Genomic DNA, 19,227 nt, shown 5'->3' with positions numbered 1-19,227 from the left:
GCACATATTAGGTTACCCCAGTGACATGCAATATGTTTATTGCCAACTGTGTATTGCAAAGCACATTTTATTTTAATGCGCATTTATATTGTTTCAACACAAATGGGCAAAAGCACTATTAGCCTTCATCCTGGAAGGGGTAAGTATAACTTTCTTATTTTCTAGATTTATATATATTTAAATGAGATATTTACTGTATATATATTTAAATTACATTAGTACTTTATGTACAGCACTACTGTAAGTGTATTTAATTTAAATCTAAAGAGTAAAAACATGAACACACCAAAAGTTTTATTTGCATATGATAATACAGTAAAAATTAATAATAGAAAAATACAATGTCGTCACTTCTTCCAAATTTACAATCTCCTTGTCTTTTTCTTCATTCAAACTGGCTGCCTCTTCTTGGATGTCTTGGTTTTTAAAGAAAGAGACAATTTCAATATTAATAATAAACCTTACATTATGAAATGCTGATGTTTTTTGGGTTTGGGGAGATAAAGCATGGCATGCAATTCAGAGTTTATTTGGTTTGCGAGGAAAAAACATGACATGGAGTACAGTACATTACCTGGCAGTATTGATGGATGTCTTTCATGCACCAACGGGGGTGTTTCCTGCACATTATCTTCACCCGGCTCCAGACATACAGCTTCCCCCAGCAAAACATAAAAGAAGCATTAAACAATGGAAACTTTATAAAGCACAACCTTTTTTTTATAATAAAAACATTTCAGGCGCATTTGTATTTTTAAATTAATTGAATATGTAGTCCTCCCCATAGCCCTTGGAGTTCCAGACAAGAGCCTTTTTATGCCTCAAAGAGGCATTAATGATGTCTTTCATGGCTTTGTAAGCAAGCTGTGTCATATTGAAATTACGCGTGACTTCATCCATAATAGTTCTCCGTAAATTATCAGGAAGACCCCTCTTGCCCCTCGTGCCATCAAAATTTAAATTTTGGCACCACTCAAGGTACAGCTCATAATTGATGTTGTGTTTAAAAATGAGCATGGCTAATTTGTGCACCTGTCCTGCGCTTCTGGTAATGTATTTCTCCCGGGTGCCCTGCGGGAGGTCGTTTTGCGTGATGTCTGGAATCGGACCATATCGCGTCTCCGGTTGCATTTGCAGGTGCATTTGACACAGACGGTTATTCTCATTGGTTGATGCATTAACCTATAGAGGTATTTAAACATCACCATGAGATCACATGACTCCCCCTGAAGAAGTGTCATCTGACATGAAACGCGTAGGTAACGTCATACGCAGCGACGTTACGTCCGTGATGATGGACTTCCGCACTGCTGCCCAGAGACACCACGAGGACGCCATTAGGAGGTTTTTTGAGTACCCAGGTCTGTTTTATACCATCTTTGCAGCATTAGTACTCCCTTTTCTTTTTACCAACTAGAAAGCACTCCTTGTGTGATTTTGGGTGTCTGTACCCGAACCTTTATGTGTGTCACAGGCTGTTTTTTTTATCTATGTGGTCCAAATCTTAATGTACTGTAATGTTAAGTGACCTTCATTTTGATACAATTTGTTGTGGTATTTTATGTTTTATATTATAAAGATTTATGTACTAATTTCGGTTTTTCTGGTTTTCTTTCCATGCGCTCCTATTTTTGTGTTATATGTTCTGAGTATGCCCTGCTGATCACGGGAGATTAGGAGCTGCAGGGGAGACTTGAAAGTCAAGGGAGAGCATTTGGAGGGACAGCACGCTCAATACCTTTTTTCCTCGGCTACTGTGGGTCTGCATTAATGTACCAGGTTTTAATCATTCATGTAATATATTTTTATTCATGTACCATTCTTTGATGTGTATTTGCTGAATCTTTCCATTGCTCCCCCCTCCCCCTTTTTTTCACTAATTCTACAAGGATCTTGGATAGATCCTCATGGGGGTCTGAGCAGCAGGATTGTGCACTTCGGTTTCTCCGGTCCATTTGGGATACGGTAATATATACACACTTTTCAGTTCATCCCTTACTCCCTACACACTCCATAGAGAAAGCGCCCTAGTTTTCTGTTGTCGCTTCTGCCCAGTCACACGGGCCTCCGCCTTGCAGCCACCCATGGTGCGACTGATGGAGCTGCAGGAGGAGAGAGGCTGTGAACCCCCTGGAATCAACTCAACTAGTTACAGTCTGGTGAGTCCCAATAGAAAATATAAAAAAACACTACTACTAGCTGTAGGACAGGAAAAGACTAATCTGCAGTTAATAGGAGGGGCATTTTATGGACTACCTGCAATAATTCAATTTCCCGTCGTACTCAGCTGCGGATGGACTTAACCCTACAGTGCCCACTGTCATGCGGATCAGGAAAATAAAAATCTGTATTTTGTAATTGCCTCTGTAAGTGCAACAACGTACAAATACAAAGTTATTAGGCCAATAGCTGCAAAACTCCAAACTCACAAAAATAGCTCAGTTGTATAGTCTGTCGCAGATAATGGCCACCCCTGTTGTTTTAGCAGCGGTTTTAGGAATTATCATTTACAATATTCAGTGCCAGAGATTTCGGTAAAACATTTGTAAAGCTCATCTTTGGAAGTTACATAATTAGTATCCTTAGACCAACACACACCTCGTTTGCACCAGCACACAAAGGAAAGTATGACAACCCTATATTACAGCTTCAACAGGAGTGGCCAACTCCAGTTCTCTTTTTGACTGAGCCACTGATTGAGCTACCTGTGCTGAAGCAGCGATATCCTCAAAACCTGACCTGTTGGTGGCCCTTAAGGACTGGAGTTGGCCACCCCTGAGCTATAAGCTCCAGAAGTAGCCAGCTTCATTTTTGATATGACGTGACACATAATTGATTTTTCAGCTACATGGGATTACCCATTAAAAAATACCATCTGAACCGAGCCGTGGTACTGTACATTGCAACTCATCCTGACCTTACAGCTGATCCACGTATTATATATGCAAAAACTACATCGAAATGTTGCCAGATATGACCACAGCCTGTAAAACATCTGATCTTGTTAGAACATTTCCATTATTTAAATAAAAATTCTGTGTCAGATTCAACAGCATTTTATTAAAATATAAAATCAAGATTTAAACATTGATTTTGCTGTATCTCGTCACAATTCCTAAAAAAATATTCAGAATCCTTATAGCTTCAAAACATATAAATGAAAAAGTTATCATTTTTATTAATGAAAAAAAAACTATACCCATGTAATTAGCAAAATGAAACATAGTTCAGTTAAAAGCAAAAAAGTGCTGCACGTGTAATGGCAAAAATAACTTTTCTGAGCAATTACAATAGAGTGAATGTGTTTTAAAAGTACCTGCAAACACTTATTTTCAAGTGTGAGTATATTAAGTAAGATATTGGACAAATCATTTCACATCACAGCATTAATGAAAAAATATCAAAGCATGGAAAATGTTCCAATAAAACATGTAATTAATAGGGTGGATTATGTTCAGTTCAATGGAACCAATGAAGATAATGTCAGACTTGAATGGAAATAGCCAAAGGGTATGAATGCCCTGGCTTATTTTTGTATAGTTTGCCTAGGAAGACCTAAGGTCAAGGCTGCTTTTTTTACCGGTACCTCTTCCTTTTGTATTGCTCTACCCTTTGTTATATGAAAAATTGGAAATAAAAAGTTTTTAAAAAGCAAACAAAATTATTTTGCTGCTATAACCTGAGATACACAGCCCTCATGTACTGGAGGCTGGGAGTGACCTCAAAAAACCAACACATCAGTGTCCATGAGATACAAAAACACCATGGAACCCGTAAGGCATCTGTACAGGAACTTCAGCTCTGCCCAGCTCAGTGAAGGTTTTGGCGTCCAGAACCAGCAGGAACGTCTGTTTGTTCTGAAAGAGAAAGATGGGAATGACAGGATATAACGGAGCACAAGCACTCATGCTGTAAGCCACGGGCACCGACTCAAGCAGGAAGGGTCCCTGGCTAACTTGCAGAAGATAGTACGTCGCACGTACACTGACTCAGTTTTCAATAGATCTTTCCACTGTTTTTAACCTCCAGGAGAGTGCGACATATTGTCATCTGCAAAGACAACACATTAGGGCAGCAGCACAATCTTATTCTCTCCTAGGATCGGGATAGAGCTAGTAGATCCTTTGTGGTGTTTGAAATGGAAAGGAAAGAACCCCCCATGGATTGTGGGCGAGGTGAATTAATGTGCCGATAGAGCATAGGCGGGCAACTCCAGTCCTCAAGGGCCATCAACAGGTCTAACACTGAGCCACTGATTGAGTCACCTGGGCTGAAGCAGGGATATCCTGAATCCCTGACCTGTTGGTGGCCCTTCAGGACTGGAGTGTCCCACCCCTGTGATAGAGGGAAGAGAGGAGTACAGGTTAAGTCCTGTAATGATTAGCTGTAACCATTCAGAGAGTCTGGTACATAAACATTCATCACAACATAGCTCATACACCATCATGGCTGAACTTTCCATCGCAATAGGGTCATTTAAAAGCCTAATTACCTGACGAGGAGTGACCACAACAGAGAGAATCACCCCATCATCCTCTTGGTTGGAATCCAGACTGGGCACAAACACAGGTTCTGAAGGATAGAAACCTTCCTCTTGCCAAACCTTGAAGAGCAAATGAATAATGTTGCACTGAATTTGTGTACCAGAAATGTGGAGAAGAGAGGGGAAGTGGGGCAGAGAGGAGAGGTGAAGAGAGTGGTGAGGATAGGGGAAGAGGGGCAGAGGGGGAAGGGGGGCAGAGAGGAAGGGAAAGGGGGTGGAAAGGGGGAGGGGACGGGGGGAGGAGGAGAAGGGGGGAAGGGGGAGAATGGGAAGAGGGGGTGGAGGAAAAGGGGGAAAAGGGGGTGGGGCGAGGAGGAGAAGGGGAAAGGGGAATGGGGAGGGGAAGAGGGGAGGAAGTGAAGGGGGAAAAGGGAGAGGGGGAGGAGCAGGGGAACGGGGGATAAGGAGAAGGGGGGATAAGGACAAGGGGGAATGGGGAGAAGGGGAACGGTAGGAGGAGGGGAAAGGGGAGAAGGGGAGGATGAGGAGAAGGGGTGAGGAGGGAAAGGGAGGAGAAAGTGGGAGAAGGGGAGAGGAGGGGAAAAGAAGAAGGGGAGCAGAGGGGAAAGGGGGAGGAGGGGAAGGGGGTAGGAGGAGAAAGGGGGAGAAGGGAAGAAGAGGGGAAAAGGGGGGAGGGGAAGGGGGGAGGAAGAGAAGGGGAGATGATGGGAAAGGGAGAGGAAGGGAAATGGGGAGGAGGGGAAATGGGGAGGAGGGGCAGAGAGGATGAAAGGGGGAAGAAAGGAGGGGAAGGGGGCAGAGAGGAGAGGAAAGAGGCAGAGAGGAGGGGAAGGGGAAGGTGGGAAGAGGGGAGAGGGGAAAGGGAGGGAGAAGTGAACAAGTTATCAGCACTGACAGCATTACCAGGACAGAAACGTTGGGCTGTCTATTGTGTTCTATGGAGCAAATACAAATATATTTTTTCACTTTGTACCTCGTCAGTGCTGGTAACACTGTGTACAGTGGCAGATTTCCACTTAGGCCAGGGCCTAAGGCGGCAAAACAGACCGCCTTCATATACAGTACAGTTGCTGCGCTCTCGGCCTATCAGGCCTAATGGGAAGTCACTTGCATATGCCGGGAATTTCCTGTCTGCCGCCCTCCTCCTACTTCAGATTCACAGTGTCAAATGATGCCGCGGAGGTCACCAACATGGCGTCACGTTCTCATGGCAACGTGACGTCGTGGCCTCAAATTACATCATGATGTCGCGTTACCAGATCAACAAGACGCAGTGTGACGTCACGTTGGTGACGTCTGCAGAGAATTGAAAGGAGGAGGGCAGCCGGCATATGTAAGTGCCTATAAACGTAAATATATACACACACGTAAATAAGCGTGTATGTATATACAGTGGCGACAGATCTTATTCTCAGACTTCCCGCACGGCAGGATGCGTGCGGGAAGCGTGGTGACGCTGCTTGTCGCGGCGTCACTGTGACGTCACTGTCACGTGCGCACCCGGCTTCCCCGGCTTCTCCGGCTTCCCCGACACCCCTGGAGTTTGAAGTGAGGTAAGCGGGATTGCGGGGAAGAAGAGGGGCAGAGCAGGAGCCGGGTTCGGGGTCGGGAAGGGGGGCTAAAATGCGAGCGGAGTGGAGGGGGGTGCACGGAGGAATACGCAGCGGCACGCGGTCTAGACCCGGCGCCAGCAGGAGTAGATCCCGACCTGCCGCCGGCAAAAGTTGCAATAAAAGCTGCCACTGCTGTATATGTAACTATATGTACTGTACAGATGCAGCGGCCGTTATCCAATCATTTCGGTGGTTGTATTCCTTGACACACCCTGTCATGGTGCATGATTTCTTGAAATTTTCACACGTTAAGACACGAGTTTACTATTGTTTTGATCGAGTGCAGAAAATTGAATACATTAACTGCTGTAGTGTATCTAAATACTGTAGTAAAAACAACTTTTATTTTCTAGATTTATATAGTATACTGTACAGTATATTAATGAGACATTTTTATATATTTAAATGCCTTTAGAACTTTACATTACAGTATGTATCGTGCTACTGTAAGTGTATGTAAACAGTAAATGCAACGTATTTTAAAGAGTTTTATAGTGTACTTGTAACATGGACTTATCCCTGTTGAAGAAACTATCTCTAAAATCCAGAAGGGATCTGGTTAAGTGCAACAGGCAATTAACCAGACTCCACCTGGCCAATTAAGTCTGTAAATTAAAGCCTCCTGTTTCCAACAGGAGAGAGATTTTCCTCAGTACACAAGGGTGCTGGCAAAAGGAAAGCAGTCTTGAGCAGAAAGGCTGTGCTGAGATCAAGACACGAAGACACTCAGAGACAAATATTCCTGGACACAGGGGACCAAGGAACCTACCAGAGACTGACATGAAGGGTCAACAGCTTTAAGGTATCTCTTGAGACTTTGGTGAATAGGAAGGTAATGGGATTAGCCCTCCAGCCATACAGAAAGGGACTGGGAAGTAAGTTAGCCCTTACAAGGGATCGTTTTTTGTTGTTTTGTATATTTGTGTTTGCTGTACTATTTAAAGGAACTGGCAATAAAGCCTTATTTTAATTTCAACTTAAAAATGGTCCCCAATTGCATACCTTTGCACACATCTCTTACAGTATGTCAAAAATATATTTAGATACAGTATATTTAAATGGCATCAGTACTTTATTTATAGTACTACTGTAAGTGTATTTAAGCACTAAAAGCAACATAATTTCAAGATTTATATATATAGAATGTCAATTAGATATTTCTATATATTTAAATGCTACATTACATTAGAGTATAGTGCTACTGTAAGTGTATCTAAACAGTAAAAGCACCTTACATCTGTATTTGCAAGATGTTTATACTGTATGCAGTACTGTATGTCAACGAGATATTTATATACAGTATATTTAAATGCCTTTAGTACTTTATGTATAGTAATACTGTAAGTGTACAGTACCTAAACAGTAAAAACATAAACACACCAAAAAAGTATATTTAAAGAATGAACATTTTTAGTTGTACAGGATAATAAAGGAAAAATAGAATACAAAAATACAAAGTCGCCTCTTCTTCAAAATGTAAAATCTTGTCTTTTTCTTCTTTGCATTGCTGGTGCTTCTTGGACATCTTGGTCTGTAAAGAAAGAGACAATATTCTATATTTACAATCGCACCATAAATTATGCAATTAAGATTTTTGAGGGGTTTGGGGAGAAAGGGCATGATATGGAGAACAGTAAATTATGACTACAGTACATTGTGACTACACATGAAAAAACTATTAAACTATGACGCCAATACAGTCCATTATTATACAGTATCTTCTGGTTTTTGGTTGAGGTTGGGGGAGACAAAGCATGCATGGCATGGGGTACAGCACTTCACATTAGGACTAAAGGTTTACATTAGTTTTTTGGGAGTTTGGGGGGAAGAGACATGGCATACATGGATTTGTGCTCTGTGTCTTACCTGGCAGTATTGCTGTGGAGAGTTTCATGCATTAAACAATTAAATAATTTAAAACAATCATTTTTTTTTAGATTAAAAACATTGGCCGCATATCTTTATTTGTAAATAAATGTATAACATTTAGTCGTCAAATAAGTCGATGAACCTCCAGGGAGGAGCCCTTGTAAGCCTCAAAAGGCCATTGATGCAGTCTCTCACGGTTCTCGCAAGAAGACGAGTAACATTAAAATAGTGCTTCATTTCGTCCATAATTGTTCTCCTTAAATGTGCAGGAAGCCCCTTCTTGTACTTATTGCCTTCATAATTTACATTTTGGCTCCACCCACTGTACATCTCAAAACTGACGTGGTGTTTAAAGATGAACTGGATATATTTCTGAGGTAGACCACCACATCTGCACTTATATTTATCCTGGACACTCTGGGGCAGGTCATTCAGCATGATGTTTGGGGGCTAGACCGGGTGTGCTGCTGGCAGGGGGCTGGGGGTAAATAATCTTTGAGGATGCTTTCCTCCTGTTGTGGCCAAGCTCTAACAAAGGTTGCCATCGTCTCAAACAGAAGGGTATATGTGTATCATGGAGATGGAGGGGGTGAGCGTGGGGGGTCCCATGGTGTGCTTGGTGTAGGCACCATGAAGGTCAAATCCATGGATTGAGAGGGTGCACGGGGGTGGGGTGTGTGCGGTTCCTCATGGGAGAATAAGGCGCCTCCAGGTCACCCTCCTGCTCCTGCGTCGGGCATACAGAGGCAGGGACTCCAAGCAAAGAATAGAGCCCCGTGATGTTCCTCTCAATATTCTCCAGACGAACACCCATGCACCTATCCATATTCTCCATGGTCTCCAAAAGACGATCCATCTTGGCCTCCATTCTTCCCTGTATTGCTCGGTTGTGTTGTCAGTCATTTCGATACCACTAAAAAGATCCAGCATACGGACGACTGAGCTGCATCTGGTGCAAGGAGTGATGGTGTCATCCGGACGAACATTGATGTGGCTGGGCGCTGGAGGAGGTGAGCTGAGGGTTTCTGGACGAACATTGGCGTGACTGGGCACTGGAGGAGCTGAGCTTGGAGTTTCTGGACAAACATCGGCGTGGCTGGGCATTTGAGATGGTGAGCTGGGTTTTCTGGACAAACATCGGCGTGGCTGGGTGCTGGAGGAGGTAAACTGGGTGTTTCCGGACTATCATCAGTGAGCAAAGGGTCAGAGGGGGCGGATGTTTGGGAATCGGTGGGTGATGGCAGTGAAAAGTCTGTGACATCTGATTCTGCTTTGGTGGGAGCAGGGGCACTGGAGGGGCCCATTCAAATATCTACATCATAGAAGACTTTCACTATTTTCTTCTTCACATACAAAAGGCCAGGGATCTTTGCCTTGGGAGCCTTCGGAATCTTTTCTTTAGGCACCTTTGGCTTTTGCTTGGAAACAGCTTCCAACTTTCACTTTCTCGTTGTCGGCACAGCAGGTTCCTGCGTCCATAGAATCAGGGTTGATCAGATGAAAGGATGCACAATCCAGTATCTGGACAAGAGATCAACATGTTGGAGTCTATACAATTTGTGTCAACTTTTATGCACTGTGTCCCTGGCGGAATTTTTGGCAGGCGTGGACACGAGCCGCAGGTGTTAAAAGTGGGCATATACTTTACCTGTCGAGGCCCATTATAAATACACCATCACTTCTGTTGATTCAATGCACATAGAATACACATTGAATATACATTCCTTAGTGCTTGATTTATTTTCTAAAGCAGTGATGCCAAGGAAAGTTATTTCAAAAGATCTCAGTATGAGAATACAGGATATGTACAAGAGAGGACATAGAATTTTACAAATCAAACGTTGGTTACTTACTTCAGGCCTCAATTTAGCACAAAGCACTGTCTGCTATCATGCCCATGGGAAAGCTAGAAATGTAAAGCGGAGTCCCCCAGTCACAACAGAGTAAGTATTTTTATTTTCTTTCTGTATTACTATAAAAACTTCTTGCATATCAAAATGCATTTTTTTGTTTACTTGTTTTCTTTGTAATTCTTTTAGAGGCAAAAAATTTGGGCCTAACAAATTGTTCTCTTTTCCTTTAAACTACAGGACAGGGGCGTATCCAGCAGCCGAGACGAGCGGTCACACAGCCACAGAGCTCTGTGCAAGACCGCAGAGGTAAAGGCTGAGAGATGTGCAGGAGAGACCAGGGACAGCCCTAGGTGAACGGGGAACCCCCCCTGTCTCTTACCAGGTGCCCGTTTCCACCAACGATCAGCTGCAGTAACCCCGGCAGAGACGAGAGTTGTGTGGGCATATCGCTGCCCACAGGGCGAATTCAAGATGGCACTGGCTAGCTATGCTCTCCCCGAGGAGAGATCCTAAGAAGGGAGAGGCAGCCCGACAGCCCCGAGCACCAGAGAAGCCACCTAGAAGTTGAAGAACTGGCGGCGAGTGCTCAGGAAGAGGCGGGAGTGACAACACCCCCCTTCCCCATCTCCTCCCCACCGAAGCTTCGGGATCCGGAACCCCCACATCTCCTATGGCTGCAGAGCAGATACTCTGCTAAGTGGTAGGGAGAGCAGCTACTACCCCCTACACTCCCCCCCCCCCCCCGAGGCACAGTCAGGTGCCCGTGTCTCCCAGTCCTGGGACAACAATGGGTTGAAGAGGACAGTAAAACAAACAGAAAGGCCAACGATAGCAATGGCCGACAGTACTGAGACAGGAGGAAACCACAGGATGAAAACAGAGACCAACGAGTGAAGAAGAAGAAGAGTAAATAACTGAGATTATTGACTATATATTTCTATGTTTTTTCTGTCAGAACAGAGGTCTAATTATGTGACAGTTTAAGGGTTTAAAAAAGGTTATTATTGTTGGTTATCAGCTTGGGTTAAAGTTAGTTATATTATATGGTTATGCTTTCTAGCTTGGTTTATAAAGAGATCTATAGTAGTGCTGTGATGTCATGACAGACGTATTATAGATAATAAATCAAGGGTAAAATGTCGTCTTGCTATTAAGTTTAAGTGTTTAAGTAGAATATTATGTATATGTACAAGAAAGGGCTAAGAAGCTACAGATGATTGGCTTTTGCTCCCCCTCCCCTCTCCCCCCTCTTTCCTCCCTGCATACCTCCCCTTCCCTCAATCCCTCTCCCCCCTCCTCTCCATTCCCCCCTCTCCCACCCCCCCCTCCCCTGTGGAGCTGGAACAGGGATGGCTGGAACATCCGAATCTGCACACATTCGTCTCCTTCCCCCTTATATTTCATTCTCCTGCAGGTTCTTCTCAAAAAAATTCTCCCCCGCACAACAAAACTACGATGTTGGCAACAGGGAACTCTTGGCCATCAAACTTGCTCTGCAAGAGTGGAGACACCTCCTGGAGGGCACTGAAAATCCTATTTCAATTCTTACGGACCAGAGACTGCGACTATTCTAACACAAACCAGTGGCAATCGATAAAAAGACCCAGGTACACCCAGGTACATTCTGCAGACATGCCTTAAACTTGTTTTAAACTAGCCCCAGCATTTCTGCTTTGATTAATGGCCCATCAGATTAACAGCGGGGTTCCCTGGCAGCCCTATACAAACTGAATGGGACTGCCAGGGACCCCTGCTGTGTTAAACCTATGGGTCATTAGTCAATGCAGAAATGCCTTAAACTTGCCTTAAACTAGCCCAGCACATACCCAGAATGTAACCGGGCTAGTTTAAGGCAAGCTTTAGAATAGTCGTGGTCTCGTCTGAATATCGAGGTTGCCCGCCGCCTCGGCTCCCGTCAGGCTCGCTGGGCATTGTTCTTTTCCAGGTTCAACTATATAATTTCGTACATTCCTGGTACTAAGAATCTAAAGGCTGACGCCTTATCCAAGAAGAATTTGAAATTGAATACATAATCGATTCCAGATACTCCGGAGGAGGTGTCCAATTCCTTGTACACTGGAAAGGCTATGGACCAGAAGAATGCTCATGGACACCTCTTTTTCAGATCCATGCTCCCGGCTTGTTAAAGCGATTCCCTGCCAGGTTCCCGCACAAGCCTAATGGGAATCGTCCTGAGGCCGATCCTAAAAGGGGGGGGGGTACTGTAAGGAATTGGGGAACACGTCCTTTGCGACATTTTCCCTCCTTACCTGTTTAATCTCAGACCTCTGCTCTGGCACCAGCGCAGCTCTTATAGTGTGCCATGGAACATAGCTCCGCCCCCTCAGATGCACCGCACTTCTCTCACTTGCGGCGCGCACACGTAATGACGTGCACCGCTCCCCAGCTGCATGGCAAGTACATGATAGTCCACTTGTCTACTGCAGCCAACCCTTGCCTCCGCTCCGCCTCCCTTGCTACTGGTTCCTATTTCTTATTAATACCCTGTTCTCACTCCCAGTCATTGCTGAGCATAACTTGTTATAAAGAAACAAACAAAAGAATCCTCCTTGAATGCACTCAGATAGGCAAGTGAAAAGGATATGGTTAATGCATTAAAAACCTTTTAATCACATATATATTAATAAAATAATGTTTGTATAGAGGGGCGTGGTGTAAACAGTCCAGGGCCAGCCCCTACTGGCAAACCAAGAAATCTTCCTTTACATAAATAGACGGAAGATAGTACAAATAACAATACACCAACTTACTGTGGGCTCGCTTGCTAGGAAAATCACCTATGAATACCTTAAGAATAGGAACCCCGTCCCAACTAGGGAAGTCCTATTATCTATAAAATCAACAAACCTGGACAGATGCAGGCTGTTGATGCTGAATCTGAAGGGGTGACAAACTTAAAGCAAACTGGTCAAATAGTGAAGACCCGCGCAGTGTCAATGACCCACACTAAGTGTAGATGTAAAATAACTCCAGAACGGGGTGAAATCGACGAAAATAATATACTACATAGTGCACAAAGTAAACACATAACCACACGCTAAACAATCTATAAATATAATATACAAATGATGGTAAAGTTCATGGCGTGATGGTGTTGAAGTCTGCAAAGGGCAAGCACAAAGTGTGCAAAGAACTTTGAGAAAGCGCGAACACGCGCGAGACGTGCGTCAGGTGACCGGAACGGAGTGACGTCATCGCACTGAATGGACGCCTCATAGAAGCGGGACGGCGTCTCCGCGACTTCAACCGCTGATTTGGAACCCTGATATTTGTATCTCGGCATCCTGCCTCCCCTCCCTCCTACTCTGGGACCCAGTGGAGCGGTTATTGACGTGTACAGCGTCCTGTAGCTAAGTATAACACTCTACTAGCCTGTCAGTTGTGACTTCTTAGGGACACTGTTTCATACTGCTGTACATGTTCCAGCTTCACTGCTTGATTGGTTATCACTGGGATGTAATACCACCTGCGTGTGATAACATGGTACTATTGTTATAGTCCCCACCAGTAAGGGGCTTATATTGATCACCTATTTTGGGGTACCATATACTTACCTCGATTAACACTATTAATTCATGTAATGTGTATGCTTAGATGCACGGCGACACAACATTGTTAATTATCAATTGTGAAGTATACCCAATGCACTGATCTTTATGTATGTTGATCAATTTGCCATCTCAGTTAGTGGTCCTAAGTAATGAGACTTTATGAGTGATTTCTGCGCAAACTTATCATTGTGTTTCAGAGGCTATAATTGGATACGGTCTTTGAACCGTGCCTCAGGGCACTAACATAGCACACTTTGTGCTTGCCCTTTGCAGACTTCAACACCATCACGCCATGAACTTTACCATCATTTGTATATTATATTTATAGATTGTTTAGCGTGTGGTTATGTATTTACTTTGTGCACTATGTAGTATATTATTTTTGTCGATTTCACCCCGTTCTGGAGTTATTTTACATCTACACTTAGTGTGGGTCATTGACACTGCGCGGGTCTTCACCATTTGACCAGTTTGCTTTAAGTTTGTCACCCCTTCAGATTCAGCATCAACAGCCTGCATCTGTCCAGGTTTGTTGATTTTATAGATAATAGGACTTCCCTAGCTAGGACGGGTTTCCTATTCTGAAGGTATTCATAGGTGATTTTTCTAGCAAGCGAGCCCACAGTAAGTTGGTGTATTGTTATTTGTACTATCTTCCGTCTATTTACTGTATGTAAAGGAAAATTTCTTGGTTTGCCAGTAGGGGCTGGCCCTGGACTGTTTACACCACGCCCCTCTATACAAACATTATTTTATTAATATATATGTGATTAAAAGGTTTTTAATGCATTAACCATATCATTTTCACTAGCCTATCTGAGTGCATTCAAGGAGGATTCTTTTGTTTGTTTCTTTACATTTACCCTTATCCTCTTTTGCACCAGTATCTGGCTCTACTTATTTACCTATTATTTATTACTTTAGCTGATGCGTGAGCTCTCCCTTACCCTTTCCCTTCCCCTCTTTCCCATTCCCGGATTTTTTAGCATAACTTGTTATAGCCTTGAGCTCCTGCGCCTGTTGTGCCTTGTCTCCCTGTCCTGTGTTCTCTTGCAGTTAACTCTCGTGTACCGACCCGGCTTGACTTTGGAACCCCTCTGCATACTTACCCTGGCTTACCCTCGACTCTGCGGATATCTCCAACCCAGACCACGGCTATACAGACCACCATAATTCTGACCACTCCTACCCCAGACCACACATATGGACTTGACTATTCTGCACTCTCCATTTCAAGACCTTGGCAAGTATCGACTAACCCACTCTCTCCAACCCAGACCCGGCTACGTTTGACAATCCGCCTGCCAGGCACGCTTCAGCTGCTGTGGGTGCGTGGTTTACTACTTCCCCACCTCAGTACCGGGGTCCTGTCTTGCTCGTGGGCAGCACAAGCATTACAACCTGTAATATTCTTCCTTGTCATTACAGAGTGTATCCTTTGATAAAGGGGGCCAACAAGATAAAGAGTGAAGCAAGCACAGACAGTGGCGAGACTTTTCAGGGTGCAATCTTTTGTGACGAGACAACTGTAGCTCAAGAGATTTGCCACTTTTGCAGTCCGCAAAAAAGGCCGCCTATCCCTGAAGCCGTGGCCCAAGCACCCAATGCAGATGCATGTGTGGGGAGTGATCTCTAGACATGGACCAGGATGCATAATCATATTTGATGGTAAAGTAATGCACAAATTCACATGCTGTAGCCTTATGCACTGTACTACTGTAGTGTATTCTGTACCCTAATGTTCAGTTTTTTCATAATTGTTTCTTCTCTTGGTACAGAAATCATGGCTAAAGTATTTTTCCAAAACCAAATTGTCACAGTATTGTTAAATACTTTAGGCATGATTTCCCATCTGTTGGTCACCGGTTCTTCCAGGACAATGCCCCTAAACATACTGCCTCTAATACCTATATTCTGTCAAGTGGGATCAACAGGGAAGAAGTAGCCGTTTAGCGCTACGAAACGCATTGGAATACACCACTCTCTAATCTGAATGACTTTATTGTCATTTGGCAAGTTTTCAGTGGTTTAGCAGCCTTTCAGAGAGACTTTTGCCGATTTGACACGCACGCGGTGACGTCATCTTCACCCGACGCCAGTCAGCGCGACGCTGCAGGTCTGACGTCAAATGCTGTCCCACGAGGCTGTGAGTTGATCCTTACAGACTCCTGTCCCGGTGGAGCTCCAGCTTGTACTTGGTACTCGTGGTTTAACCCACTGGACTTTCCGAGTGTGCTTTGTGTCTAGCAAGGACTTTGTAGACCATCCATGTGCAGACTGCGGAAGTGGACCTAAGATATCCTTACCTGCTGTCCTTGCATGTTCCAGCTCCCTGAAGTGGATGTAAACCTGCTGTTTCTGCGTGTTCCAGTTGTCTGGAGTGGTAACAGATACCAGTATTTATTCTGTGCCTGTTTTCAACCTGCTTTATGTACGCAGAACCTTGAACCTTTTTTTATTATAAAATTGTACTTATATAATTCACGATGAGCGTTGTGCGCTGTTCTTTTTTTTGTTTTGTCTAGCTACCCAGGGTCTTGGGCTACCCTCTGTACAGCAGCAGACGCTCCAATTTGATTGGTAACACAGTTATTACATATCACTCATTTGGGTTTATAGTGGTACTGTACAATCACTACTATATCACATATATTAATTCATTTAAGCTGCGCACCTGTATTGTTATTTTCTGTTCACCATTATACTGTACACCCCATTAACCAAGAAGTGGAATAAAAGCATGAAACATCTCGTTTTTTATTATAGGTTATGACATGCAATTGTGCATTGTGTTTTGTCCAAAATAATAGTGTGTCAAAAGTATTAAAATCGTGAAGCTGGTAATATTGACAATATAAAAGTAAAAAAGGCAACATTTAAAAAAAGCGATATTAGAGTTTGATCGAACTTCATCCTTATCATCTTTTGCCGCTCAATTTCAACGTTTCTTTTCTGGAAAAAAAAATTATGCTACACTGGCGACACACTTTATTCGAGCTCGGCTAGTCCCACGAATTCGGGTATACCCGGGTGTATTGAGGTTTGTGACTGTTTTCTGCCCGAGTGCATTGAGGTATTTTCAAGGCAGGGATTGAAGCATTTTATTCCCGCTGGCTGCAATACTGCACAGTATATATATATATACTGCATTACAATTCATGAATTTATGCCATCTGGTAGACACGCGAAGCATTGCAGCCTATTAAATCCTAATCATTATCATTTAACAGATCAGCCGCCCGTCAGCCAGGCATGAACCCAGGCTGGGAAGGCAAACGCAACGGGGCTTGTCAGAGGTGAGGAGCGGCTCATTCCAGGTATCTGCCAGGTACATACTGGGTATTTGCTCGAATAAAGTGTGTCGGTGCAGTATAAGTACCGGTAGTGCGCATGCGTCAAGTCATGCTCTAGTGCGCATGTCTGCCAGCATTGACGGGATATGGCAGACATACAGTACTGTACACTACAATATACTGTAGTGTCATTCGGAATTAAAGTTAATACTGTATAGTACATTATATTTACCTTCATTATAAACTTTGCCAACCGGGTGGAGATGAGCCAATGTCAAAGATGTATTGTGCGTACAAGCTGGTGTCACTCATGTAGTCTGCATTAAATTTGACAGGTGCCTGCTGAACCTGGTAATCAGGCGGGGTAGCAAGGATTGTGGTTCACCTGGTTTTCAGTGACGGTCAGACCGTTATTGTAATAGTATTGGTAAGCCAGAGGTGGCACATTGCAGTTTCAAGAAGTACAAGTCTTAAATGGATAAAACCCGACCTGTCTCCTTTTGAAGTCGCCATGATCAAACATACCAGCAAGAACTGGGAGCACTGACCATTAACCTCTCGTTCTTCTCGGAGGAGGGGCTGTGCGAAAAAAAGCAATCATCAATAGTTAAAATTTGCCGTATCGAATTATTACACCCACGTTGATTTGGTGAAAATTTGAAGAAATCACATTTGTCAATGATGTAGCTATATATCTATGCTAAAGTCACCTATTTATCTGTTCCAGCATTAATTGCAGAAAAAATAAATAGGCATAACTACAGTCCAGACTAGTATAAGAACTTTACATGATGTTCAGTGTATGTCCATTCAGCAATTGAGCAGGCATAGCAATGTAGAATAATGCCCACAGCATTCTGTTTTGAGATTTTAATTATGAAACGCCTACATTTGATAACATCTTCAGCGACCAAGGTCAATTTACAATGGATCACTGTAGTGGACACTCTTTATCTGGTTTTTAAACACCTGCTTATTGACATCCCACTATCCACTGTATAGTCTATGCAAAGGAATTCACTTTTGCCATCTGGTGCATAGGCGCAGAACTGCACCCAAACAAAATCAGAATCCAGCTAATCAAGGAAATCAACAACGGTAAACAGAGGTGTGATTGACAGCCTTCATGGAAGAATAACGAGTGAATGTCATGTGGAATACAGCAGACTTTACTAAAACTGCCCGAGAAATGATCGGATAATGGCAGCTGCATCTGTATACACACACTTGCTGCTCTTAAACAAGACATTTGCAACAAGAGCTCGAGACGAGAGATCTGCCACGCAGCAAACAAGCCCCTTCATGGATCAGTCAAATTTTGGGGCTTTACGTGTTGAAGAAAACAAGAACTGGTTAACACAAAGCAGGTTAAAACCCTTGTACCATCAGTTCCTTGGTCTCGATATCGATCTTGATCAGAGAATCCCCAACGAGATGTTGAAATCCACAGCCATAGAAGTAGCGATACTTCCTGGCGTTGTACTTGGAATAGTTGATTTGTGGAAAATCTAAGCCTCCCAGTTCCTCTAGGATGTGGTCATGGAGGTTCTCATGGGTACACCACACCTAGGCAATGAAGTATAATGTCTATTAACGCTAAAATCTAGTGGTACTGTGCTTCATTACAGAGCAGCACAAGGCTTTTATAAACAGAACCAGATTCCTTGAAACATTTCATTATTGACATATTAATTCAATAAATATTTCTAGTATAAACATATTTTGATGAAGTCCAAAAAGAAAATGTAATGTCATCTTCAAAGTTGGTTCTTGTGAGTGCGCCATTACTAGGAAAGTACACAGTACAATAATACTCTGCATCTTTGTATGTATATGTATCCAGTGGCAGATTTCCCTTTAGGCCCAGGCGATAACATTTTGGGATGGCAACTTTCTCCCCCCCCCCCCCATATATTTTTATTCACATGCAAAAGTATGAGGTACCTATAAGGATTCTGCTCGATCCGTGCCGGGTTTCCACTACGGCCCAGGTTTTCTGTCTCTTCTGCCCTTTCTGCTCACTGTGGCCATTTTGGGTACTGGCAGTCTGCTTTATAAGGCTGCAGTTCCTGGTGGGAGTTACCGAGCAAAGTTCTGTTTGTTCTTCGCTGTCACGGATTACCCTTTCGCCTTTTTGGAATCCCTGTTGCTGACACCGGACCATGACCCTGACTTCGCTACCTTCCACCTGCCCTCGCTGCCTTCTGCCTGCCCTGACCTTTGCCTGTCACCTGGACTCTGCCCCACTGCCGCCAGCCCTGACCCCTGCCTGCTTACCGACTACAGATACTCTTACAGGACTCTGTCCCCAGGCTCTGGTCAGTTATTCTGCATTCCTACCTAAGCCCTGCGAGTCCACCTCCTGATTCGAGACAAGCACCGTCACAGTACCGTACGTTACAGAACATACGAGTTAATTCTACAAATTCGACCGACCGAAAACTCCCATTCAAGTCAATAGCAGTTTATGGGGGATCGCAGTGTGCTCAGCACCTTTGGACTTGATAGAATCAGCCCCACATT

At 43.7% G+C, this 19,227-nt stretch overlaps 1 protein-coding gene across 3 annotated transcripts in view; it reads right to left on the bottom strand.

The window, feature by feature from the left end:
- Positions 1-297: 297 nt before the first annotated feature.
- Positions 298-19,227, bottom strand: part of LOC142496910 (carotenoid-cleaving dioxygenase, mitochondrial-like) — a 70,106-nt gene continuing 51,176 nt past the window's right edge. The window contains exons 10-13 of one of the 3 annotated variants that reach the window (XM_075604003.1): positions 18,088-18,270; positions 4,493-4,603; positions 575-3,857; positions 300-416 (exon numbers count right to left, since the gene is read on the bottom strand). In XM_075604003.1, the coding sequence (XP_075460118.1) occupies positions 3,738-3,857; positions 4,493-4,603; positions 18,088-18,270 (414 nt within the window). In that variant the 3' untranslated portion in view covers positions 300-416; positions 575-3,737. Of the gene's footprint in view, positions 417-574; positions 3,858-4,492; positions 4,604-7,495; positions 7,649-18,087; positions 18,271-19,227 lie in introns of those variants that run through there. The other 2 variants (XM_075604004.1, XM_075604005.1) reach the window with 2 other exon arrangements.

The sequence above is a fragment of the Ascaphus truei genome, chromosome 6 (assembly GCF_040206685.1).
Source record: "Ascaphus truei isolate aAscTru1 chromosome 6, aAscTru1.hap1, whole genome shotgun sequence".
Lineage (NCBI taxonomy): Eukaryota > Metazoa > Chordata > Amphibia > Anura > Ascaphidae > Ascaphus > Ascaphus truei.
This window is presented reverse-complemented; position numbering and strand designations above follow the sequence as displayed.